General features: G+C 43.5%; 1 protein-coding gene across 1 annotated transcript in view; it reads right to left on the reverse strand.

The window, feature by feature from the left end:
• Positions 1-8,426, reverse strand: part of ATP5MF (ATP synthase membrane subunit f) — an 18,597-nt gene extending 10,171 nt beyond the window's left edge. Inside the window, exon 1 of the mRNA XM_019635345.1 lies at positions 8,320-8,426. Coding sequence (XP_019490890.1) covers positions 8,320-8,332 — 13 coding nt within the window. The 5' untranslated portion in view covers positions 8,333-8,426. The remainder of the gene's footprint in view (positions 1-8,319) is intronic.
• Between the last annotated feature and the right edge of the window lie 17,524 nt (positions 8,427-25,950).

The following is a 25,950-nucleotide window of genomic DNA, read 5'->3' on the forward strand; positions in this document are numbered from 1 at the left end:
AGCTCAGCTCTAAGTCCAGTTGCCATCTGGCCGCCCATGGGCAGCTAGCGGCCGCTAAGTTAAAGATGCCATGTTCAGTCTTAGTTGTGGGTGTGCATAGCCCACCATCCTATGTGGAGGTCAAACTGGAAACCTTGTTACTAAGAGCATGCGCTCTAACCACTGAGCCATCCAGTCACCCATGGGCAGCTCAGGGCAGCTCAGGGCAGCTCAGCTCAAGGTGTGGTGTTCAATCTTAGTTACGGGTGGGCATAGCCCACTATCCCATGCGAAAGTTGAACTGGCAACCTTGTTGTTAGGAGCACGTGGTTTCAACCAGCTGAGCTATCCTGCCACCTGTTGGCAGCTCAGCTCGGGCGCAGCTCACTGGCCAATGTGGGAATTGAACCTGCGAACCTGTTGCCCAGAGCTCGTGCTCTTAACCAACTGAGCCACTCGGCTGGCCCGACAGGTTATATTTTACAGACCCTACAAGCCCATCACAGGTAGTCAAGGGACTGTACTTGTATTTACTCAGGGATGCAAGTTAACCAGCAGCCACCATCTCAATCATTTGGCTCAGTTTAGAGACTCATCCTGCTTGTCAACATCCTGGCCTAGAGGTGCACAGGTACTTCTACACATACTCATTGGCCCAAATTGGTCACATGACTTCATCCCCAAAGGTGCCTGAAGCGCAAAGCCATCTTCTGCTCCAAAGAAGGTAACCTGAGTGATATATGGGAAATGGTCATGTCCTCTCCATTTTATCTGATGACGATGAGTGGAGAAAACTAAAGCTGGGAAGGATACGGAGCGCCAGAGGTTTTAAACAGGATCACTGAGCAGGCCTTCCTATTGGTGACACGTGGCAAAGGCTGGTGGCACTGTGATGGGAGTGCAGAATGAGCCAAGTGGGTGTCAGGGGAGGCGTCAAGTAGATGGGGCATGTTGGCTTGTTTGCAGAAGGGAGAAGGGAAGCAATGGACAGCAGTGGACAGACACATTCAAGGGACAGCAGATCCTCAGGGCTTGGGGGTAGACTGTGTTTGATAGGCGGTGGTGGGAAGGGGTAAAGCAGACCACCAGTTTTTTGGCCTGGGAGAAAATGGGGGGTAGAACCCTCTCTGAAAGGGAACAACTAGGCTGGCAATGTCCCATAGAAAGTTCTGTGGTGATGGAAGTGGTTTATGTCTGCACTGTCCAATTCAATAGCCACCAGCCACATATGACTTGTGAGTACTATTTATTTAATTTTGATTAATTAAGGTGGCCAGTGACTACCTATTAGCTATTCCATGTTTTAAAATGTAGGTTTTATTATGATTCAGGTATGGTGAGTCAACAGATCAGGAATTGATTGCCATTGAAAAGGCAGAGCACATGGGAAGCCCCAGGTGGTTCAGAAGGCAGAGGGAGGGGGAGGAAAATGTGGACAAGAGCCTTTATTGTGGTTTCCTTGGGACAGAATGGGTGAGGCAGCATTAACAGGTTTAGGATTGGCAAATTTGAATAATTTCAGGGGCTCTAGTGTGTAGGTGCTAGAGTGGTTAGAGAAGGGGGCCTGGAGTTGTTGGTTTGCATTTGAAAGATGTAATGGGCTCATACACAAGTTAGAATCACATTTGGGGATTTATTCGCAGGGACAACTGCTGGCCCCTTTGAGGCCACAGTGGAGTGCGGTCACAGCCAGCAGACACCAGCAGACAGCAGCAGGGGCAGGCTTGGTTAGAGCTGCCTGCCTCTGAGCACTTTGAAGACTGTACAGTTTTCTTCCCTCATCAAGAAAGAGCCCAAATGTGAAAATCAGAAGGATCTGTGGCTATGTGAAAACCAAGAGTCCAAACAAATCCCAGGCTAACCATGCATGGGTGTCCTCAAGACCCATGGTTTCTAAGCCCTAACCATTAATCCTTAGAGGGAAGCAGGGACAATGGAGGGATAATTACACTCCCTGGTCTTGAGGCTCAGCGTTAGGGTAACAGGAACTCTCATATATTGCTGGTGGGAATGAAAAATGATACAGTTGGGTTGTTTCTTACAAAACTAAAATACTCTTACCGTAGGATCCATGTGATCCAGTCACACTCCTTGGTATTTACCCAAAGGATTTGAAAACATATCCACACAAAAACCTGCACGTGGATGTTTACAGCACTTTTTTCATAATTGCCAAAACTTGGAAGCAACTAAGATATCCTTCAGTAAGTGAATAGATAACTAAAATGTGGTACACATCTAGACAATGGAATATTATTCAGCACTAAAAAGAAATGAGTTTTTAAGCCATGAAAAGACATAGAGGAACCTTAAATACATGTGAAAGAAGCCAATCTGAAAAGGCTACATACTGTGATTCGAACTATATGAAATTCTGGAAGAGGAAAAACTATGGGATTTTCCAGTGATTGCCAGGGACGGGGAATAGATAAATAGGAAGAGCACAGAGAATTTTAAGGGCACAGAAATTACTCTGTATCATATTATAAAGATGAATATATGTCATTATACATTTGTCCAAACCCATAGAATATACACCAATTGTGAACTCAGAGGTAAACTATGACCTATAGGTGATTATGATGTGTCATTGTAGATTTACTCTTGGTAACAAATGTTCCACTCTGGTGAGTGATGTTGATGATGGTGGGGGCTGTGCATGAGTGGGGACAGGGGGTATATTTGGGAATCTCTGTACCTTCCTCTCAATTTTGTTCTAAACCTAAAACTGTTCTAAAAGTGCCTTTTTAAAAAACATCATCAAGCTCCAGCCACAGGTTGCAGTTGATATCAACTCTCTAGAAAGAACCTGAGCTGCAAGGTAGTAGCCATGGTTTTCTTACCGAGTTACTTGTCTGGGTTTTGTAGGAGCAATCTGTTCTCTGTTTTTTCTTCCTCTATTCTTAAATTATTTCTTTATACAACCTCACCACATTTGATTGTCTGTGCTCATTTTCCTCCCATTCTTCATTATCTGGAATAACTTCCTTTGAAGAGCCTTTTGTGTGTTTTTTTAAAAAAGTTTCTGCTTTGACTTCCATTAATATTCTGACAATATCGTAAGTACTTCTTGCCTATTTATGGTGGTATTTTTAGCAACTGCTGGCTCCAATGTTCAGTTCATTGATACTTTTATGGAGAGGAAAGTTCCTAAGAATAAAACAGTAATAGAGAGTCCTGGAAAACTTGAAGAAATTCTGGCACAGGATAGATTCACCTTACCCTAGCAGAGCCATTAACCATTGAATCCAGCTTACCAGGTTTCCTGAACAGAAAAATCTGTGCTCTCCACACCTTTAATATTTGCGGCTGTCTTCTAAGCTATAATCTGAAATTTTGGTGATTCTTAATCCACACTGGGTCCAAAAGGCTGCCTCTTGGCACCTGTCAAAGCTACTTCTAGACACTGTTATTCAAGACCTAATTTCTCATTCTTTATTCTAGTCTTGCTCTGGACAGGATGACCCCTATTTACTTCACGCAGCTATCTACAATACTGGATTTTTTTTTTAAAGATTTTATTGGGGAATTGGGGGGAGGGGAACAGACAGGTAGACAAATTGCTGTTTTTGTTCTTCAGTCTGGTTGTGGAGGATGTCGCTTCACTGGCCCATGTTGGTATGATCATTGTGCTCTTCCTGGGTGAGGCAATCGGTCGCCCGTGATTGGGTCTCTCAGCAGCTCCCACCGGCTGCCAGACGCTCACGCTGGCTGCCGGCCATACATGGTAGCTTATGGCAGCCCACTGGAGCCCTGCTGCAGCCTATGCCATCACCTGCAACTCACAGCAGTCCAGCTCCAGGTCAAGCTGTTGTTCACCATCTTAGCTGTAGAGGGCGAGCGTTACTGGCCCTCAAGTGGGATCAGAACTGCAGCCCTGCTGCTCAGGGCTGGCGCTCCCAAGGGAACTCTTAACCAGCTGAGCCACTTGGCCGGCCCTGGATTTTTTTTTACATGGCACAATATCATGTACTTTCTATAAAAATGATTGCATGAAACAGTACACATTTGCATAAACTATAAAAACAGAATGATTGTCAATACTGAATGACTTCTGAACTCAGTTTTTGTTGTTCATTTAATCTCAAACACTGAGTATACTCCAGTAGCTCAGAAGTCGCCATTGGGACACCTTACTCTACTGAAAAGGCGATCGTCCCTCACCTTCAGGACTTCACATCGAGGCACTGACACACCCTACAGGGAATCAGCTCCCTGAACTCCCATTCCCAGCCTGATTTCCCGCAGTCAGCAACGCCCCCTGGTGGCCTCAGACGGATATGAGCAGGAGGCAGGGAGCTGCGTGCAGGTGTTAGCCGGACGCGTAGCCTGGTACTGAGTCAGGACTGGAACTTGGAGAGTCGAGTGCGGGACGCAGCAACTCCAGCCCTGGACAGAAGTTGGGGACAAGGCGACGGGAGGCGGGGGAACCGGCGGTCGCGGGAAATCCAAGACCTGAGTCTGTGCGTGAAACGGGCTAGTGGGCCAGGGTAAGGCAGATTCCTCAGCAGAATTAGCTTTAAAGGGCTTCTGGAAGGAAGGGATCAGCAGAAGGCCCAGAGCTGGAGACCCTTCTCTCTGCGCCCAGACCCTCTCTGTCCAGTAACTGGCCTGGCACCCAAACTTTTATCGTTGCCCTTCACAAGCCTGGCCAATCGGTGGTCGAGGTTCCAGGCGCATCACAATGGAACCCACCGGTCCCCATCCCCCATCTTGACTCCATCCGTTGAAGACTCTAGAACTCCCCCGTCCTTGCCTCTGCCTCTAAGAGACCTATTCCACCACAATCTTTCCCCTCCCAGTTTCTGCCTCCGTGTCCCCGCCCTGCCTGCTCTCTCTCCCGTGCTGAATAGGGAGATGTCCCACATTTTCCGGAGAAGTTGCAGCGGCTCAGTGACTGGCAAATGTTACGATGTCAGGTGGAAGAGGAAATCCCCAAATCCGGGGTCCCGATAGCCGCGCTTCCTCCCGAGGCCGGCTGATTTAGAGAGTCCGGGGCGCAAGATCGAGACTGAGTAGAGAAGCCAAGCGGAAGAGCATCCTGGAATCGCCAGAAGGCCTGAGAGACCCCTCCTGGTCCCGGGACCCTGACCCCGCCAGTTCCCAAGCTCCGCCAAAAATGCAAAAGCGGTTTCCATGGTGACGGTAAACAAGCCTCCGTTCAGCCATGCCCCCCACCCTCATTCGAGTTAATGAAGTAACCCAGAATGACAACTCAGATGCTCAGATGGGAGGAACTGAACCATCGAGAAAGGGAGCACTTGACGGCGAGTCCCTGATATCAGCGGCTTGGGGTTCAGGACTCCGAGACCTCAGGCTCTGTTGGGAGGGGCAACAGACACCCGGAATGGGCAGCAGGTACTGGAAGGACAGGAATCAGGCTTCAAGGACCAGTGCAGATGGAGCCCAGAAGTGCACGTGGCTCGACGCAACACAGCTGTGGAAGGTGCCAGGGCCTCAAACCAAGCAAGACCTCCTGGTCGTAGCATTTTCCTAAAAAAAATTGGGGCCTGGCCAGAAAGGGCGCTCCTGCAGGAAGAGGAGTGAGAGCAGAGGGCAGAGAACTCCTGAGAGGAACAGGGTCACGGAGACTCAAGCACTGGAGAAGGTCGTCAGAAAGAGCTGTTAAATGTTTCATTGTTAAATGTTAACTTTAAATTAAGTTATACATTCACATCGTTTAAAGCGTTAAATCTTTTAGAATTCTTACTTTTTTTATTTTTATAAAACAGCGCTTTTATACCCATCATCTAATTTCTTTTCCTACATACAGAACACCCTTTCCTTGGTACTTGTTTTTTATGTAAATGTTTTCTCTCTGACTACTGCTACCTATATTTCACCTCCTCTGTCACCCTGTCCTCTTTGGGGCCCTGGGAGCTGGACATTTGTCTCCTATTGTAGAAACGATGGCTTCCTTAAGTTCATTAAATGTTGCCCATTTTTAATCACGTTTTTAGGTAAAATTTTGTTTTATTTTTCTTTTCTTTTTTTTGTTTGTTGATTTTTTTATTGTAAAATAAACATTTTTTAAGTTAGTTTCAGCTGTACAACAGAGTGCAATAGTTATACTTTTTACCTCTCAAAGTGACAACCCCCTCCCCCAATCCGCCACCCACTTCCCTCCCCATATCATACATATCTATTACAATTCCCTTGACTCCACTCCCACACTATAGTCCACGTCCTGAGACTATATATATATATATATANAATACCAATATGGGCCAGTGAAGCAACGTCCTCCACAACTAGACTAAAGAACAAAACGACAGCAACTTGTCTGTTCCCCTTCCCCCGACTGCCCAGCGCTGTTCCCCTCCCTGAATTCCCCAATAAAATCTTTAAAAAAATAAAAAAAAAGAATTTTATCTACACTTTTTCCAAGAATTTCTCTTTTAGTGGAAGACAAAGGCCTCAGTCCTTGGCAGCCATACTAGAACCCTGCTCCCTCAACACTCCTCTGCAGCACTGCACACACCCCTCTGCAGTCACTGGTTCACACCAGTAGTGTGGCGCAGATTCTAGAGTCAAGTATTCTGGGGTTTGTGCCATTTTGTAGCTGTGTGCCCTTGGACAAGTTACTACCCTCTCTGTGCCCCAGTTTCCTGGTACTTGGTACTTGGCCCTGGGTACTGTGTAAATGGGAATTATTATTTTTGTTTTTGCCTGACTGAGCTATCTGAAGGTGGGAGCATCCACACACACAGTTACTGGTCATGACAGGCTTTCATTGGAAATTGTAGAAGGACCACAGGTCTAGCCTGATTTTATGACTTCAAGAAGCAACATGGTCCACTTATATGAAGAGGCATGGAAATGCCATGTGTCTTCTGGGTGCTAAATCCAACCAAGGGGCTGGCCAGAGAGTAGAGTTTAGGCTTTGCAGGCCACACAAGGCCTCTGTAACACAGTCTTTTTTTCTAACAATTTTTTTTTAAAACATAAAACCATCCTTAGCTCACAGGCCATACAAAAACAGGCCGCAGGAAATCCAGCATATTGGCCATAGTTTGCCAACCCCTGATCTCATCTATTGCTATTCATTCCTATTTCCATCACTTTATTTGCTAATCAACTAGTGGCTTTATTCTCTGGCAATAGAAACCATCTAAAAGATCATCTGTACTTAAAAGACCTGGACTCCAATTCCTTCAACTAGGGTGATACTGAATGGCCAGATGTGATATGACCATGCCCAAACGTCAGAGTGACAGCTGGGATGTCAAGCACTCATCTGTAGGCCAGGCAGTGTTCCAAGTACCTCACATGTGCTGAGTTATTAAATCTTTGGTCCACGGTGCTCTTCACGCAACCCTCTGCTGAAATAAGATGCCAAGTCTCAATGCTTCCTTTTCTTATTTAAACAATACAACCACCTGTGGATAAATATTCTCATGCCCATTTTTTACAGACAGGAAAAAAAGCATTATTCTCATCTTTTCTGATCCTCTCTTCACTTCTCAGGGCTGAGTTTAAGAATACAGAAACTGGGGAAATACACGTAGATTAATCAGAACTCTGCCACTATTATGTTGTGCGATCTCAGGCAGGCCACACATCCCCGATGTTATTTTCCTCATCTTTAAAATGGTATCAACAACATTCCCGCTACTGACTTCCTGACAAGGCTACTGTGAGGATCCAGGACTAATACATGGTTTCCATATTTTAAAAAAAAAAAAAAAGTGTGCACAGTCCGAGACATATATATACATGTCACCCAAAAGCCCTCTAGTCTTCAGGTCATCCTTGTGATTCAAGCTCAGTTTACCACAAGGCCCCAAACTCCTAGGTTTGAATTCAAGCTCAGGTCTCTCACTAGTGACCTTGAATAGGTCACCTCAACTCTTAAAGCCTCTTCAGCGCATAGTCGATATACATGCGTCCAACCTTTCGTGGTGTCAGGCACTGTCCTAGGCATTAGCTTCTCCTGGAGCTTAATATGAACTTCGGCTTTGGGAAGAAAGCTAGAATCTGCGGGTACGGTTCAAGCACAATGCGCCTGGCTCGCGGCGGGGTCGAGAGCAGCTATTCCTTAATGGGGAGCGGGAGAGTGTCCCGAAGCGGCGCACTCCCAAGCCCGGAGGCGCGTTGCTCCACTGCCGACACCCTCCCCACCGCAGCCCGGCGGCGTGGCCCAGAGAGCAGAGAAGGGATGAACGGCGCAGGACCCTGGACAAACGGTCCAGTGCGACTTGAGTAGGGTCGCGGCGAAAACCCTGAACAAAATGTAGGTGGCTCCACAGCTCCCTCCCTTCCTAGTGCGTCTCTGAGCCCCGACCCTGGACCCCAGCTTCTGCCTCCAACTTAGCTGCCCTAACTGAGTCCGGTACTAACCGACTGACGCCATCTTGGAGTCCGGGGTGTCCGCTCTGCCGAGCCGCGCGACGACTGCTGGGTAGGGAGCAAGTGCTCCGGTGTCGCGAGAAGCAGAGGCTCACGGGAAGCAGGTTGCAATTGATACTCAGCTGGGGCTGCAAGTGCGCCATGGGGTGAAGGTCGAAGTCTCGGAGGGCCAATCCCCGGGACCGCACAGTTGGGGCGGGGGCAGCGTGTGTAGGGCTCAGACGGGGTTCCCCATCCTAGGACGGAGGAGACTGGAAGGGATCAAAAATTGGGAAGTGAGGAGAAAAGAGCATCCTGGCTTTCTTACTCTGTCACCTAAATTTGTTGTAAAAAGTGACAGAGCCATATCAAGATCCTTCCTCCCAAGTGTGCTGAATTGGAGGTAATGACCAGCCACCAGGAAAAGCTGTGTCCAGGCTTAGGTTCCAAATAGGTTTGATTCAAGAGTACTTATATGTGTCCAACACTGGGCTGGGCTCTTAAGTACAGAGATATGCAAGATCCTAGGGGTTCACAGCTCCAGCCCTTCTTTCTGCCACTTCTTTTCCTGGCACAGTGATGCCTGACCACCATCTTGTTTTTTGTGGAAAAGCTACATTAACCATTTCTGGTTAAGCAATTCTGACTCCAGGGAGACACTTTGATTCTCTGAATCTCAGTTTCCTTCTCTGTAAAATAGGGATGTAATGTTTACCTGGCATCCTTGTTGTGGGAATGAAAATAAACAATGTATGTGAAAATAAAGGATTTAGAACTGAGTGGATAGTAGGAATAGAACCAGTAAACTGACAGCTTTATCAGGAAAGTGACTTCAGGGTGTTATCAAACTCATATTTTATCAGCCATTTTATTCATTCACTAAACACATACTGGTATATACTGGGCACTAGGGACATAAAAATCAGTCAGACATGGTCTCTGAGCTCTAGAATCTCTGGTATTGTTCAGGAGACAAGTGTGTAGACAGATGTGAGCACAGTGATAGATGTGTGCACAGCAGGGGGCCATGGACTACTTAGTGAGGAAGAGGTCTGGGGGGACTTCAGAGAAGAGGAGCTTATCTGGGTTGGTTTTTGAAAAAATTAAGAGGTGGTTGTTAAGTGTCGAAGGGCACACCAGGCACCAGGAACTGCAAAGGCATAGAGGGATAGTACTGCATGGTGGGTTTGGGTCAGAATGGTGCCAGTTGGGGAGTTAGTGTTTAATGGGTACAGACGTTTTGTTTGGGATGATGAAAACATTCTGGAAATGGATAGTGGTGATGGTTGTACAACAACGTGATTGTACACCTAAAATGGTAAATTTTATATTATGTAAATTTTACCACAATAAAAAAATAAAAAGTGATGGAGATAACAGATGAGTCTGGAGAGGTTAAGCAAGGTTCAGAACACAAAATACTGTGAATGCTAGGTGAAGAGTCAAGTTTGTCCTAAGGGCAATAGAAAGCCATTGAGGGTTTAAGAAAAAGAATGGCTTTATCAGATTTACATACTAGAACAATAACCCAGGCTGCTGGATAGAGAATAGGTGGGGGAGGGGTAGGACTGGAAGCTACAGGCCAGCTCGCAGGGGTCACAGCTCTGTAGGATTCTCCTGTCAGGAGTATTGAGTGCTACTCTGTGCCAGGCACTGTTCCAAACACTGAAGATCCTGGGAAAACAAAGCAAATAAAAATCCCTGCCATTGTGGAGTATTCGTTCCTGAGAGAGAGGGACAATAAACACACAAGTGAAATCTATAGTCAGGATGGGCTAGATTTCGTTAGAATAGAAAAACACCCAGGGTTTTTTAAATCCCAGGGATTTAAAAAAACAAAAAACAGGTTNCTGATGCCACCTGTGTTCATTGGTCAAGCAGCTCTTCATGCATCCCGTGCTGGTGCCCATTCTGGCCAGTCCCTCCCACTCAGGGCATCATTCATAGTGAAGCACCCCAGCCTTAGATGGGCAGTTCAGTGACCCACTTCGGGATAGTGGCATTTGTTTTCGAGAACTGAGACACTAAGAAAAGCCTCCTAGGGCAGAAGAAATGTGTCATGTCACATTCTCCAGCCCCTCCAACTCACTCCCAATGCAGTCTCAAGTGATTGTTTTTTAGAAAGTTGCAGACTGGTCACTGCAGATTCTCTCTCACAATCATTGACTTGTCTTGTAATTGGAAGTGAAGCCCTACTTAGCTCTCTGCTCCCATTTCTGCGGGTACAGTTAACCCAAGAAAGATTTTTTTTTTTTTTGCATCCCAGTAATATCACCTGCCTGAATTTGGCTGCTCGGGGTCTCCCTAACCTGAGAGCTTCCTGCAGCTTCTTCATGCAGGTAAGGAGCAGGGCAGAGGCAGCCTGTATGCAAGGGGGGTCCTTTGAGCTCTGTGGGTCTAATAAAAAATGTGTACTGGTGGTGTCATTATGAAAGACATGCTGTGTGAAGAAGCACATCAGAAAGTCTAGAATATTGCCTACTGTCAATACAGCCTACAGGAGTTGGGGTCCAAAACAGGTAACCCCAAAATACCCCACAATGAGATATTGATTACTTTGAATTAAAGCTATTTGACCAGCAACTGGTGCCAGAGGTTTCCCTCTCTTGTCTCCTCGAATGCAGGAAATAAATCTCCCATGTGAAAGATGTCCTCCTCACACCTGGAAGACGCCCCTTATCACCAGAGTTAGCTCAGACCCAAATAGCCTGGGTAGTCAAATCTTGTTGCCTCTTTTCTAATTTATTATTTTGTTTAAATTTGTCACTAACACCCAAACCTTGCTTAGATTCCTTTCTAATGAGCACTACCTTTCTTTGTCCTGTCAACTTCTGACAAATTTATTGTTTCTTTGTCTAAAAAGCATGAAAAGGTGCCTGAATAGATCATTTCTTTGAGCCTCATTTTGTGATCTGAACATCATATTGAGGTTCTCCCATGGGCATGTATTAAATTGGTTTTATTCCTGCAAATCTAACCTTGTGTCAATTTTATTATTTTATTACTAGTCCAGCCCTAAGAACTAAAGAAGGGTGGAATCCCCCTCCCCAATAACATGAAAGCTATTGGCGGAGAATACACACACACACACACACACACACACACAGAGTCACTTACACAAACACACAAAAAACTTCTTTCTCTCTGAAGCCTGAGGAAGTCACTTCTGTGTCTCAGGAGCTACTTCTATCCAAAAGCTGGTGAGATGGAATGGGACATCAGAGAAGTATACTCCCAGGAGGCCATGTTGCAAATGACCTTCCTACCTAGGCATCCTGCCTTCTGTGACCATCATGGGCTTTTTGGAGCTGGACTCTGGGGGGAAGGAGCATGCAGGATCCCATCTAGAGCTTCAACAGAGGGTGACTCTCAGGGACTCCAAGCATCTACACTGGAACTGGAGAGAGGGGAGGGAGGAAGGGACACGCCATCTTCACTTCAGCCATTATAGCCCTGATTCACTGGGAAGTCCTACACACTGGAATTAATCCCTTCATTTACACACGGGAAAAATGAAGGACTGTACCATGTTCATCCTGGGAGTCAGAAATTTGATCTGGTTTCCATCTCAGTCCTGCTCAGGGTCTAAGCCCAAGCTAACAGTGAAAGTAGAAAATCAGTCCCTTTTTTCTACCCCTGGGAGCTCGCTATCAAATGGATATGGAAACCTGAGGAGATGGAGTAAGAAAGTCCAAAACCCCGACTCCCTCTGAGCTGTGGCCAGGAGTAGGACACAGTGTAGGCACAAATTATTGATGGTGGCTGCTTTCCTATATGTGCTGGGACTTGTGTGGCCAAGGACAAGTTCCCCGCTCTGGTCCTGTAATAGATTCCCAATACTGACACCAATTACAATGTGTTGGGGTTTTTCTTCACACCACCAAGCAATGCTCTGATACCAGCTGGGTGTCCTACAATTCAACTCAATTCTGACACTATCTACCTAGAGATCGTGTCAGATCCCACAGGTTATGGCTCAGTCCTACAAGACTGACACACACACACACACACACACACACACACACACACAGACACACACACACTTCAGATGCCAATCCCAAATCCAGATTGTCACCAACCGGCTATAGATAGGAGGTTCCAACCACCCCTTCCTCGGGTTCAATCAATTTGCTAAACAACTCACAAAACCCAGAAACATTTTATGTTCTAGATTATAAAAGGATATAACTTTGAAACAGCCAAATGGAATAGAGATGCACAGAGCAAGGTGAGGAGAAAGGGCTCAGAGCATCCATATTCTCACTGAGTGGGCCACTCTCCTAGCGCTTCCAAGAGTTCACCAACCTGTTAGCTCTCCAAATGTTATCCTTTTGGGTTTTTATGGAGGCTTTATTACATAGGCATGGTTGGGAGAACACTGTAACCTTGGGGCCTACAAGCATCTCCACATCAAACAGGAAAAGGGTTTTCTTTTACAGGGACGGGTAAGCAAGGTTAGCAGGAACTTTGTGAGGGAGAAGGGCAATCAGTCTGGTGAGCAGGCAGCATGATGGGTGGGGGGGTTAACAGGAAATGAACTGTTTAGGGGGATGTTCTGCACCCAGCTGCTGTAGGGCTTGGGCAAGTCAAAGTTCAAGGGCATGTGGGGAGGAGAGCAGCCTGACTAGTGTGGTTAAGCCAAAGTTCAGTGGGTAAGTAGGTGGCAATCGTGAACACTTGGTCACCAGAAATCAATCAGTTAATATTTCTCTAGAGGGGCCAGCTGAGTGGCGCACTGGTTAAGAGCTGGCTTGGGATGCCAGCTCTGAGCATCAGGGCCTCGGTTCAGATCCCACATGAGGGCCAGTGACACTGCCCTCTATAGCTAAGATGGTGAGCAGCAGCTCAACCTGGAGCTGGGCTGCCATGAGTCGCTGGTGACGACGTAGGCTGCAGCCCCTGCTGCAGTGGGCTGCCATAAGCTACCGTGTATGGCCGGCAGCCAGCATGAGTGGTTGGCGGCCGGTGTGAGCTGCCAAGAGCCGCCATGAGTGGCTGTCCAGAGNAATATATAAAGTTATAATTTTTATAATATATCTTATATATATATATCAACTTGTATGTAATAATAAGACAAAAACAATATGTAGACCAACTCAAATAGAATAATAACATTATCTTTGATGCTTTCTCTGCAGCCTCACTCATCACAACTCTTCTCTCACCCCCAAACATAATCAATGTTTTATTTTTGTGAGTATCGATTGCTTGCTTTTCTGGAGATGTTTATTACATTTTAAAATCACCAAACAATATATTGTATTGTTTCTTATCCCTTCAACTTCCCCTGCCTCCTTCCTGTTTCAGCAGCCTGGATTTAACTCATTCCCTCTTCTGATCTTAGAATAACTTTGTACGAATGTCTATTTGGTCCTTAAACAAATAAATCTTATTTTCTTCTTTTTCATATAAATTTGATTTCTCAGAGTCACTAACAGGGCTACATTCCTTTGAATCTCTGGCTGATGTCCCAGTATAGTCTCAGCTTACTGAGTCTAACTTTTGGGCAGCTTACTTCAGAATTCAGGAATATCAGTGTTCAGTAGCAGGGCTGGGAGAATGAGGGTTATTTGGGTGGGAAGAAACATCCAAAACATGGATATGGCCAGAGAGGGAAGGAAACATCTGGAGAGGCAAGACCAGGTAGAGGTGAACGTTAGGCATTCACAAATTAGAGCGCCACCATGTGGTGAGCAAACAAGGCGTAAGAACACGGACTTCAGCAACGATGAGAAAGAACCGCGAAAAAGAGTATTGGCCTCAAACTTCCTCTTCCCCTGCGATACCCTTTTCTCTCTCCTAAACTTCTTAAATTACATGTCTCCTTCAACTTCAGCTCAAATGACATCGTTAGGAAGGCTCCCCTCATTGCATGATTGATATCCAGTCCCCCTTACCTTGCCCCCGTCCCCCACCCCTGGTCTTTGCTAACCACCTAGCGTCCTTATAATATAACTTGTCTCAGTTATAGGCAATCGCTTGTGGTCTGTCTCATGCTATAAAGAGCAACTCCATTAGGACAAGAACGTATCTTTTAAGAAAATTTATTCCCCATATCTCTCAGCATGGTGTATGGCACACAGAAAGTCATTAATAAACGTTCACTGAACGACCTCATTTGGAGCGAAACAGTGCCATGTGCAGAGTGGGCACTTGAGTCATTGTTATTCAACAAGTGCGTAGTGATCATGTGTTGTACACTGGTATGCACACGTATATGGGCACTAGGACCACAACTCTGAACAAAAGAGACAAAAACATTCCATCTCAGGACTTACATTGAAGTTGTATATTAGTTTTCTAAATGTGTGCACTTGGGGAATTCCCCAGGTGTGATCTGATGGAGAAGTTTCCCAAGAGGAACCTTGCATGATCCTTAATCTTCAGGATATCACATCTTATATTCAAACATTAAGTGTGAGTTTTTATCCAATTAGCCACCAGGAGGCGCTATAGGTACAGGAAAGTCCTTTGGCTGGCCNTCTTAGCTGTGGAGGGCAGTGTCACTGGCCCTCATATGTGGGATCTGAACCGGGGCCCTCTGGCGTCCCAAGCCAGTTCTTAACCATTGCGCCACTAGGCCAGCCCGGGATTGACTTTTTTATTCAGCACAATTTTCCAGAGATTCATCCAAGTTCTTGCATTGTATCAACAGTTTATTCCTTTTGTATTGTTGAATAGTTTTCCATGGTATGGATGGACAACAGTTTAATCATTCATCCATTGAAATACCCCTGGGTTGTTTCCATGTTTCAGCTATTATGGATAAAGCTCCTATAAACATTAGTATACATACAGGTTTTGTGTGAACATAAGTTTTCATTTCTCTGGAGTAAAATTGTTAGATCATATGGTAGTTACATGTTTAGTTTAGTTTAATTTAGTTTAGTTTTTTAAAGACACTGCCAAACTGTTTTTCAGAGTGGCTGTACTATTTAACATTTCCATGAACAATCTATGAGTGATCCAGTTTCTCCATATTCTTGTCAACATTTATTCAGTGTTGTCACCTTTTTTTCCAGCTATTCTGATACCTGTGTAGTGATATATCTCACTATGACTTCGCATTTCCTTGATGGCTAATGACGTTGAATGTTGAGTGCTAATGCCATTATTTTTTAATCTGTGTATCCTCTTTGGTGAAATGCTTGTTCATGTCTTTTGTCCTTTTTCTAGTTATATAGTTTGCTTTCCTTTTCTTTCTTTTTTTTTTTTTAGCCGTTAAGTTTTGAGATTTCTTCATATAATTTAATACCCATCCTTAGTTGGATACATGGTTTGCAAAGATTTTCTCTCAGTTTTTAGTTTTCCTTTCATCTTCTAAACAGGTTCTTTCCCACAGCAAATGTTTAATTCTGCTGAAGTCCAATTTATCATTTTTTTCTTTCATGAATCATGCTTTTGGTGTGTAACTCTTTGCTTCGCCCTGATCCATATGATTTTCTCCTGGGTTTTTTATAAATGTTTTATGGTTTTACATTTTACATTTAAGTCAGTGATTCACTTTGAGTTAATATTTGTACAAGGTCTGACAATTAAGATCACAAACTCATCCTAGAAAAAGTGCTATGTATGTCATTGCTGAGTATTGCTATGGTCACCTTTGAACTACTCCTCTTGGGAAGCTATGCACCAATGCCAGCACCTAGTCCACCCTTCAAAGCAATTTTGGAACTCTTTCTGGAATGGCCATCAAAGCTGTCATCATATTACCCTTGATGTCCTGAATGTCGTCAAAATGTCTTCCTTTCAATATTTCCTTTATCTTTGGATAAAGAAAGAAGTCATTGGGGGCCAGGTCAGATGAGTAGAGACGGTGTTCCAAAACAGTCTTTTGTTTACTGGCTAAAAACTCCCTCACAGACAGTGCCCTGTGAGCTGGTGCATTTGTGTGATGCAAGAGCCATGAATTGTTGGTGAAAAGTTCAGGTTTTCGTCTATCTTTTTTATGCAGCCTTTTCAGCACTTCCAAATAGGAAACTTGGTTAACTGTTGGTCCTGTTGGTACAAATTCATACTGAATAATCCCTCTGATATCAAAAAAGGTTAGCAACATCGTTTTGACTCTTGATTTGGACTGACAGAACTTTTTGGTCGTGAAGAACTGGTTAACTTCCATTGTGCACTTTGATGCTTTATTTCAGGGTCGTATTGGTACACCCATGTTTCACTTCCAGTGATAACATGGCCCAAAACATCATCTCACCTCTCCAAAAGGTCTTGCAAATGTTGACTCTCCTTTGCTTTTGTTCATCAGTGAGTTCCTTCGGGACTGTTTTTGCATACACCTTTCTCATGACAAGATTTTCAGTTCAGATTTTCCTAATTGTTTCTCTATCATTATTTACTTGGTCTGCTATGCTTCTCACAGTCAGCCAATGATTTTGATGCACACTTTGATGAATTTTTGCAATGTTTTCATCAGTTCTGCTCATTACTGGCCTCCCTGGCCTCTCTTCATCAGTGACGCATTCTCTCCCCTTAGAAAAACGTTTAATCCATTTGTACACTGCCGTTTTCTTCATGGCATTATCCCCATAAACTTGTACTAACATGTCCCTGCTTTCACTTCCACTGTTGCCAAGTTTAACAATAAATTTAATGTTTGTTCCTTGTCCTAATTCAAGCTCAGACATTTTTGTGATGGCACACAAAAACACACAACAACAGTGAACGTCACTCAGCAAGACGCTGTCACACATTGACATGAACACAGCTGTGAGACACTGATATACCAAGTTTATGAAACCGTACCAAACTGTTTGTACAGTGCTGCCAATGTAAGCTCATGGTGGCAAGTTTGTGAGCTTAATTGGCAACCTTGTATAAAGTATGAGATTTAAGTCAAGATTCTATCTTTTTTCTTTTCTTTCTTTCCCTATGGATATTCAATGATGTCAGTATTATTTGTTGAAAATCTGTCCTCCCTCCTCTGAAATGCTTTAGCATTTGAAAAAATCATTGGAACATATTTGTGTAGGTCTATTTCTGGGTTCTCTTCTCTCTCCCATTGATTTATGTGTCTATCTCTCCACCAATGCCAAGCAGTCTTAATACCTATAGCTATATAACAAAACTTAAAATCAGATAGACTGGCTTCTCCCACTTTATTCTTCTTTCTCAAAATTGTATTAGCTATTCTAGTTCTTTCACTTTTCCAATTTTAAGATAATCTTTGTACATCTACAAAAAAATCTTGCTAAAATTTTTATAAGAATTACATTAAATTTACATAGCAATTTGAAGAGAATTGACATCCATAGTCAATTTATTTATTTATTTTACACTTTACTTATTTTGACATTCAATATTATTTTATATACAATTTCAGACATATAGCATAATGAGTAGACATTTAAATAATTTCAGAAATGATCCCCCTGATTAGTCTAGTACCCACCTGCATAGTTATTACCATATTATTGACTATATTCTATATGTTTTACACCCCCATAACTGTTTTGTAACTACCAATTTGTACTTCTTACTCCCTTCATCTTATTCACCCTATGGTCAATTGATTTTTTTTTTTTTTGCACTTCTTACACATTTTTTTTTTTAAGGATTTTTATTGGGGAATTGGGGGGATGGGAACAGTGCTGGGAAATTGAGGGAAGGGAAACAGACAAGTTGCTGTCGTTTTGTTCTTCAATCTAGTTGNTTGTTTCTATTTCATTTATTTCTGCTCTGGTCTTTATTATTCCCTTCATTGTACTCCCTTTGGGCTTGTTTTGCTGTTCTTTTTCCAGTTTCCTTAGGTGTAAAGATAGTCTGCTGATTTGAGATTGTTCTTATTTCTGTAGATAGTCCTATATTGATATGAATTTCCCTCTTCCACTGCTTCCACTGCATCCCATAGATTTTGGGTTGTTGTGTTTTCACTTTTGTTTTAAGATAGCTTTTAATTTCTTTCTAGGTCTCATATTTGACCCACTCGTTATTTAGTAGCATGTTATTCAACCTCCATGTATTTGTGTGCTTTCTGGGTTCCTCCTCCTTCTCTCCCTCCTCCTCCACCACCACCTTCTCCTTCTCCTTCTCCTTCTCCTTCTCCTTCTTCTCCTTCTCCTTCTCCTTCTCCTTCTCCTTCTCCTTCTCCTTCTCCTTCTCCTTCTTCTTCTTCTTCTTCTTCGTCTTCTTTAAAATTTTTATTGGGGAACTGGGGGAGGGGAACAGCATTGGGGAATCAGGAAAGGGGGACAGACAAGTTGCTGTCCTTTTGTTCTTCAGTCTAGTTGTGGAGGACATCACTTCACCGGCCCATGTTGGTGTTATCATTGCGCTCTTCCCGGGTGAGGCAGTCGTTCTCCGGCCATTGGACGGCTGCCCACGGTGACTCACAGCAGCTCACGAAAGCTCATGCCAGCTGCTGACCAGCCCCACAACAGCCCACACCATCACTGGTGACTCACAGCAGCCCAGCTCCAGGTTGAGCTGTTGTTCACCATCTTAGCTATAGAGGGCACAGCGTCACTGACCCTAATGTGGGATCCAAACCAGGGCCCTGCTGCTCAGAGCTGGTGTCCCAAGCCAACTCTTAACCAACGCGCCACTCAGCTGGCCCCCAAATTTCTTCTTATAATTGATTTCTAGTTTCATAGCCTTGTGGTTAGAGAAGACGCTTGCTATGATTTCAATCTTCTTAAATTTACTGAGACTTGTTTTGTGGCTTAACATGTGGTCTATCTTGGAAAATGTTTCATGTGCACTTGAGAAGAATGTCTATTCTGTTGCTTTGGGGTGCAATGCTCTAAAAATATCAATTAAATCCAGCTGGTCTAAAGTGTCATTTAAGGCCACTGTTTCCGTGTTGATTTTCTGTCTGGAGGATCTGTCCATTGGTGATAACAGGGTGTTGAAGTCCCCTACTACGATAGCGTTACTGTTGATCTCTGTCTTTATGTCTGTCAAAATCTGTTTTATATATTTAGGAGCTCTTATGTTGGGTGCATAGATGTTTACTATGGTTATGTTCTCTTGTTGAATTGATCCCTTTATTATTATGTAGTGCCCTTGTCTTTTATAGTAGTCTTCATTTTAAAGTCTGTTTTGTCTGAAATAAATATTGCTACTCCAGATTTCTTCTCATTTTCATTTGCGTGAAATATCTTATTCCATCCCTTTACTTTCAGTCTGTGTGTGTCTTTTGATCTGAGATGAGTTTCTTGTAAACAGCATATGCATGGGTCCTGTTTCCTTATCCACTCAGCCACTNAGTCTTGGTAGATTGTATGCTTCTAGAAATTTATCCATTTCTTCCAGATTGTCTAATTTGTTGGCATATAGTTGTTTGTAGTATTTTCTTACAATTTTCTGTATTTCTGTGGTATCTGTTGTCGCTTCTCCTTTCATTTCTGATTTTATTAATTTGAGTCCTCTCTTTTTCTTGGTGAGTCTAAGGGTCTGTCGATTTTGTTTATTGTTTAAAAAAAACAGCTTTTGGTTTCATTGATCTTGTGTATTGTTTTTCTTGTTTCTATTTCATTTATTTCTGCTCTGGTCTTTATTATTCCCTTCATTGTACTCCCTTTGGGCTTGTTTTGCTGTTCTTTTTCCAGTTTCCTTAGGTGTAAAGATAGTCTGCTGATTTGAGATTGTTCTTATTTCTGTAGATAGTCCTGTATTGCTATGAATTTCCTTCTTAGGGAAATTCACTGCATCCCATAGATTTTGGGTTGTTGTGTTTTCACTTTTGTTTTAAGATAGCTTTTAATTTCTTTCTAGGTCTCATTTTTTACCCACTCGCTATTTAGTAGCATGTTATTCAGCCTCCATGTATTTGTGTGCTTTCTGGGTTCCTCCTCCTTCTCTCCCTCCTCCTCCACCACCTTCTTCTTCTCCTTCTCCTTCTCCTTCTCCTTCTCCTTCTCCTTCTCCTTCTCCTTCTCCTTCTTCTTCTTCTTCTTCTTCTTCTCCTCTTCTTTTTCTTCTCTTCTTCTTATTCTTCTTTAAAATTTTTATTGGGGAATTGGGGGAGGGGAACAGCATTGGGGAATCAGGAAAGGGGGACAGACAAGTTGCTGTCCTTTTGTTCTTCAGTCTAGTTGTGGAGGACATCACTTCACTGGCCCATGTTGGTGTTATCATTGTGTTCTTCCCGGGTGAGTCAGTCGCTCTCCAGCCATTGGACAGCTGCCCCTGGTGACTCACAGCAGCTCACAAAAGCTCATGCCAGCTGCCGACCAGCCCCACTGCAGCCTACACCATCACCGGTGACTCACAGCAGCCCAGCTCTAGGTTCAGCTGTTGTTCACCATCTTAACTATAGAGGGCACAGCATCACTGACCCTAATGTGGGATCCAAACCAGGGTCCTGCTCCTCAGAGCTGGTGTCCCACGCCAACTCTTAACCAACGTGCCACTCAGTTGGCCCCCAAGTTTCTTCTTATAATTGATTTCTAGTTTCATAGCCTTGTGGTCAGAGAAGACACTTGCTATGATTTCAATCTTCTTAAATTTACTGAGACTTGTTTTGTGGCCTAATATGTGGTCTATCTTGGAAAATGTTTCATGTGCACTTGAGAAAAATGTCTATTCTGCCGTTTTGGGGTGCAATGCTCTAAAAATATCAATTAAATCCAGCTGGTCTAAAGTGTCATTTAAGGCCACTGTTTCCGTGTTTATTTTCTGTCTGGAGGATCTGTCCATTGGTGACAACAGGGTGTTGAACTCCCCTACTATGATAGTGTTACTGTTGATCTCTGTCTTTATGTCTGTCAAAATCTGTTTTATATATTTAGGAGCTGCTATGTTGGGTGCATAGNAACAGCGGTTCGAGTCCCGGCCCGAGCTGAGCAGCCGCTGAGCTGCCAACAGGTAGCAGGATGGCTCAGCTAAAAAAAAAAAAACAGGAAAAAAGTGAGCTTGACTGGGGATTGCCCAGGCCTGCATCGCCTCTCCAGGAACCACCCAGGCTCATCCCCTATGAATAAATCAAGAATGTCCAAACACTCCTAAAAAGAGGAGATACGACTAACCAGAGTAATATAGTTTTGACGCCTGCGCAAACTGCTGAAGCCTGTCCATTACTTGAACTCTAGCCTCATTATAATACAATTAAAATAAAATGAACATTAAGACTTGCCACCACTCCACCCACCACCTGTGGGTTTTTCTGTATGCATATGGGTAAGAGCATGAGCAGAAAGAAACTCGTTATATAACCAACATAAGTCAATCAAATGACCTCAGCCTATAATCACATCTCCTGCTGTAAGGAAATTTACCTACCCTTTCCTATATAAGAAAAAGATAACCTAAAGCTAGAGGCAGATGTCTGCCCAGGCAACTTCTATGCTGATGTCTTTCTTCTTGAATAAACTTTCCTTAATCTTTTACTTTTTGAGGCTGTGATTCATTCACCTTTTGCAAACGACCAGGGGTTAATTCCAATGACACAACACCTACTATAGTTCTTATTCCTGTGTTCATGAATGGCCTGGTCTTATTTCATAGCAGCAACTAACTCTGGTTCTCCGGACACCAACTGAGTGTACAATTCAATTCAATTTTGACTAACTACCTGGGGTTAGCGCAGAACCCACAGGTTAAGGGCACATTCCCACAAGGCTACCCCCACCTCAGAGCCAGTCACCAGCACATTTGCCACCTGTACTCTGACCAACTGGCTATAAATCTGCTATAAATCAAGGGTTCCCTTGACCCCTCCTCAGGTTTAATAATTCCCTAGAACAACTCACAGAACTCAGGAAAGCACTATTGCTATTTTATTATAAAGGATACAATTTAGGAACAGCCAAATGGAAGAGATACACAGGGCAAGGTATGGTCTGGGGGTGGGAGTGAGGGTTGCTCAGAGCTTCCATCCCTCTCTGGGCAAGTCATCCTGCCAGCATCTCGATGAGTTCACCAATGTGGAAGTACTCTAAAACTCCTTCAGTTAAGGTTGTGTTGTTGTTGTTGTTTGTTTATTTGTTTTAAACGGAGGCTTCATTACATAGGCATGATTGATTAAATTATTGGTCATTGGTGATTAACTCAATCTCCAACTCCTCTCCCCTCCATGGAGGTGTGGGGGGGAAGGGGTGAGGAGGTGAAGTGGAGAGTGAAGCTGAAAGTTACAATGATCTATATATATAATCTTGCTTTGGTCTTTCTGGTGACCAGCCCCCATCCTGAAGCTATATGAGGAATCACCAAGAGTGGCTTCATTAGAACAAAAGACACTCCCATCACCTAGGAAATTCTATCACAATGTGTTACACAGATGGGTTAAAGACAGCCCCTCTGCTGTTTAGTTTTTCACAGGAGGCTAGGACTGCCAGCTCAAGCCCACTGGCACCAAACTCAAATTTTTACACAGCCAATTGCTTTAAATATAGTCCAGACAAACATATTTTTAACCATTAGCACATGCCTGCTTTGCATTCCCCAGGAAACTGCATCCAGCATCTGCTAGCCATAGATAAGACAAACCCTGGGGCTATGACCAGGCCTCTGCTTCCATTTGTAGCTCTCTGACTTAGAGGCTCCCCGCCACACTGCTGAGTGACATCTCCTTCACACTTAAAGTCCCCTCTCCGATTCCTCGATTCCTCGCTGCCCTGGGAGTTCTCTTGTCCTATTCCCTCTCTAGGGGGTGGTCCTGCACTGCTATCAATGGAGGGTCTCCTACTGTGAGGGACTTTTTCACCTATCATGCAACCTGTCAAATCACTGTCCAAATAAAGTTCAGTGTGTGCTTTTGCTACCGTGTAGTCATGTCTTTTTCTTTGATCAACCCCCAAATACTCAAATTTACTTCATTAAGACAAATGTAATTGTCAGTGTCCAAATTAAGCAAATTTCCCCAGATGTGGAAATGTCTGGTTCTCTCACCTCACCTAATAAGGACTCTTCCCTCTCTGGGGCCTTAGTGCCTCTTAGTCCTCTTTGTTTCCACAAGCTTTAGGTGTTTTAAAGCATAATATCTTTCTTTTAAAAGTGTGCATTTTTATTTTACTTTTTTAGTGTGGTAAAAATATACATAAAATTTACCATTTTTTAAGTGTACAGTTCAGTAGCATTAAGTACACTCACCCTGACCCCAGGGTGAGCTGAGCCTACTGGGCAGAGGTGGGGAGAGCTTAGGACCCCACCGCTGTGCTTCACCTCCCTGGCCTCTTAGTCTTACGCTGGAACAGTGGTTCTCAACCTTCCTAATGCCACGACCCCTTAATAGGTTTCCTCATGTTGTGGTGACCCCCAACCACAAAATTATTTTCGTTGCTACTCTATAACTGTAATTTTGCTACTGTTATGAATCGTAATGTAAATATCTTTTTGTTTTCCGATGGTCTTAGGNGCACTGGTTAAGAGCTGGCTTGGGATGCCAGCTCAGAACAAAAGGACAGCAACTTGTCTGTTCCCCTTCCCCCAATTCCCCAGCGCTGTTCCCCTCCCCCAATTCCCCAATAAAATCTTAAAAAAATATATTTCTCTAGAGAAATCATTTTCCCTGAAACCCCAACATCTATAACCAATTTTCTTCATGTTCTTCTAGCCTCTACTCCCCACTTCTCTTACTTGATAATCTTGTCTAACAATTCACTGAGAGCAGGACTTGAATCATCTTCCTATCACCCAATACAATGATATGCACAGCTCTGTACCCTTCTTTGCCACATCATATTATATGTGCATCCTCATGGTAGAAATGCCATACCCTAAATCAAAGATCTATTATATATTGCATCGAGTCTCAGTTTTAAAGGAATTTGCTCTGTTGGGTCCATCTTTCTATCCAGCACCCTCAAATTCTACCTTTTAATTTAATCATTTCTGCAGTATGCTAACATATTCTTATCTATCACTTTAAACATTCTATTAATGCCACATCGTCCTTTTCAAGGCTCTGATTTCTCTGGGTCACTTCAGAGTTAAATTTCTAAAACTACAAGTCAACACAGAATTCTTCCCCCCAAATCTGCCCCACTCCCCCCACCCCCCCACCTCCTAGTATTTGTTCTCAGTCTAGTTGTGGAGGACACCGCTTCACTGGCCTATGTTGGTATTATGATCATTGTGCTCTTCACGGCTGAGGCAGTTGGTCAACGGCTGTTGGACAGCCGCTCATGGTGGCTCACAGCAGCTCATGGCAGCTTCAGGGCAGCTCATGCCGTCCGCCGGCAACTCACAGCTGCCCAGCTCCAGGTCGAGCTGTTGTTCACCATCTTAGCTGTAGAGGGCACAGCGTCACTGGCCCTCATATGTGGGATTGAAACTGGGGCCCTGCTGCTCAGAGCTGGCGTCCCAAGCCAACTCCTAACCAACGTGCCACTCGGCCAGCTCCTGAGCTCCTTTTATTTGTATCTTTCTTAATGCTCCTTCACAGTATGTTTTGTTTGTTTTTTGTTTTGTTTTGTTTTGTTTTGCCAGCAAATCATCCCTTACCTGAGTTTTAAATTTTGAAGTGTGTCATAGTTCATTCCTGGGCCCTATTCTTTTTTCTCTCTACCCATTTTTTTTTTTTTTACACTGAGTGATCTCATCACTTTCTAAGGTTTTAAATATCAACTCTGTGATAATAAGCCTCAAATTTTTACCTCTAGCCAGAATTATGTATATGCCTAATTGATTTTCTGACTTGGATGCCTCACATCACATGTTAAAAAATAATCCAGCATTAAATTGTTGTTCTTTCCCCCATTATACCTTTGTCTTGAGGTTTTCCATCTTGTCTGATGGTGGAGCAAACGTGTAATGGCCACCGTGATGAGACAGTATCTTAAGACTGACAAACAAAGCAGGCAACTCCACAGAATATAACAGAATTTATTAAAGGGTAATTTACTTACAGAAAGATTGGGTCAGAGTGGAAGAGACAACAGATAATCATCAACAAGAAAGCTGTGATATGCTTACTAAGGACAGTGAGGTTGGTCAAAGTTCACAGCATGAAAGTTAAAAAATGAAATGAAATCTGGGACACAGAGATGGAGTTGGTTTTGTTCACATCTACATCTATAAACATTTAAATAAAGTATATCATTGTTCACCTAGTTACTCCATTCCAAACTCAGGAGGAATTTCTTCACCGTTTATCTCCTCATATCATTAACAACCCATTATAAGTCTTATGCATTGTTCCTCCAACATATAACTCTAAACAGAGCATTTCTTTCATTTACACACTTCTACATTACAGTGTTAATCAGCCTTCTTCCTCCACTGGACTATTCCAATAACCTGTTTCTGGAGATGATCTGATTTCTTAATGAAACTTTTAACTTTTATGTAATAGTAGATTCTGATGTAAATAATACAGTGAGACCCCATATATCCTTTGCCCATTTTCCCCAGGGGTAACATTTTGAAAACTATGGTACTAGGTCACAGCCAGGATACTGACACTGATAAAGTTGAGATACAGAACATTTCATCATCACAAGGATCCTTCATATTGACCTTTTATAGCCACTCCCATTTCCCCCCTGCCACCACCCACACTGCCCCTGGAAACCACTAGTTTGTTATTAATTTCTATGATTTTATCATTTCAAAAATGTTGTATATGGAATAATACAGGATGAAACCTTTGGGATTGGCTTTTTTTTTTTTAAGATTTTTATTGGGGAATTGGGGGGATGGGAACAGTGCTGGGGAATTGGGGGAAGGGGAACAGACAAGTTGCTGTCCTTTTGG

This window comes from Hipposideros armiger, unplaced genomic scaffold, assembly GCF_001890085.2.
Source record: "Hipposideros armiger isolate ML-2016 unplaced genomic scaffold, ASM189008v1 scaffold_21, whole genome shotgun sequence".
Taxonomy (NCBI): domain Eukaryota; kingdom Metazoa; phylum Chordata; class Mammalia; order Chiroptera; family Hipposideridae; genus Hipposideros; species Hipposideros armiger.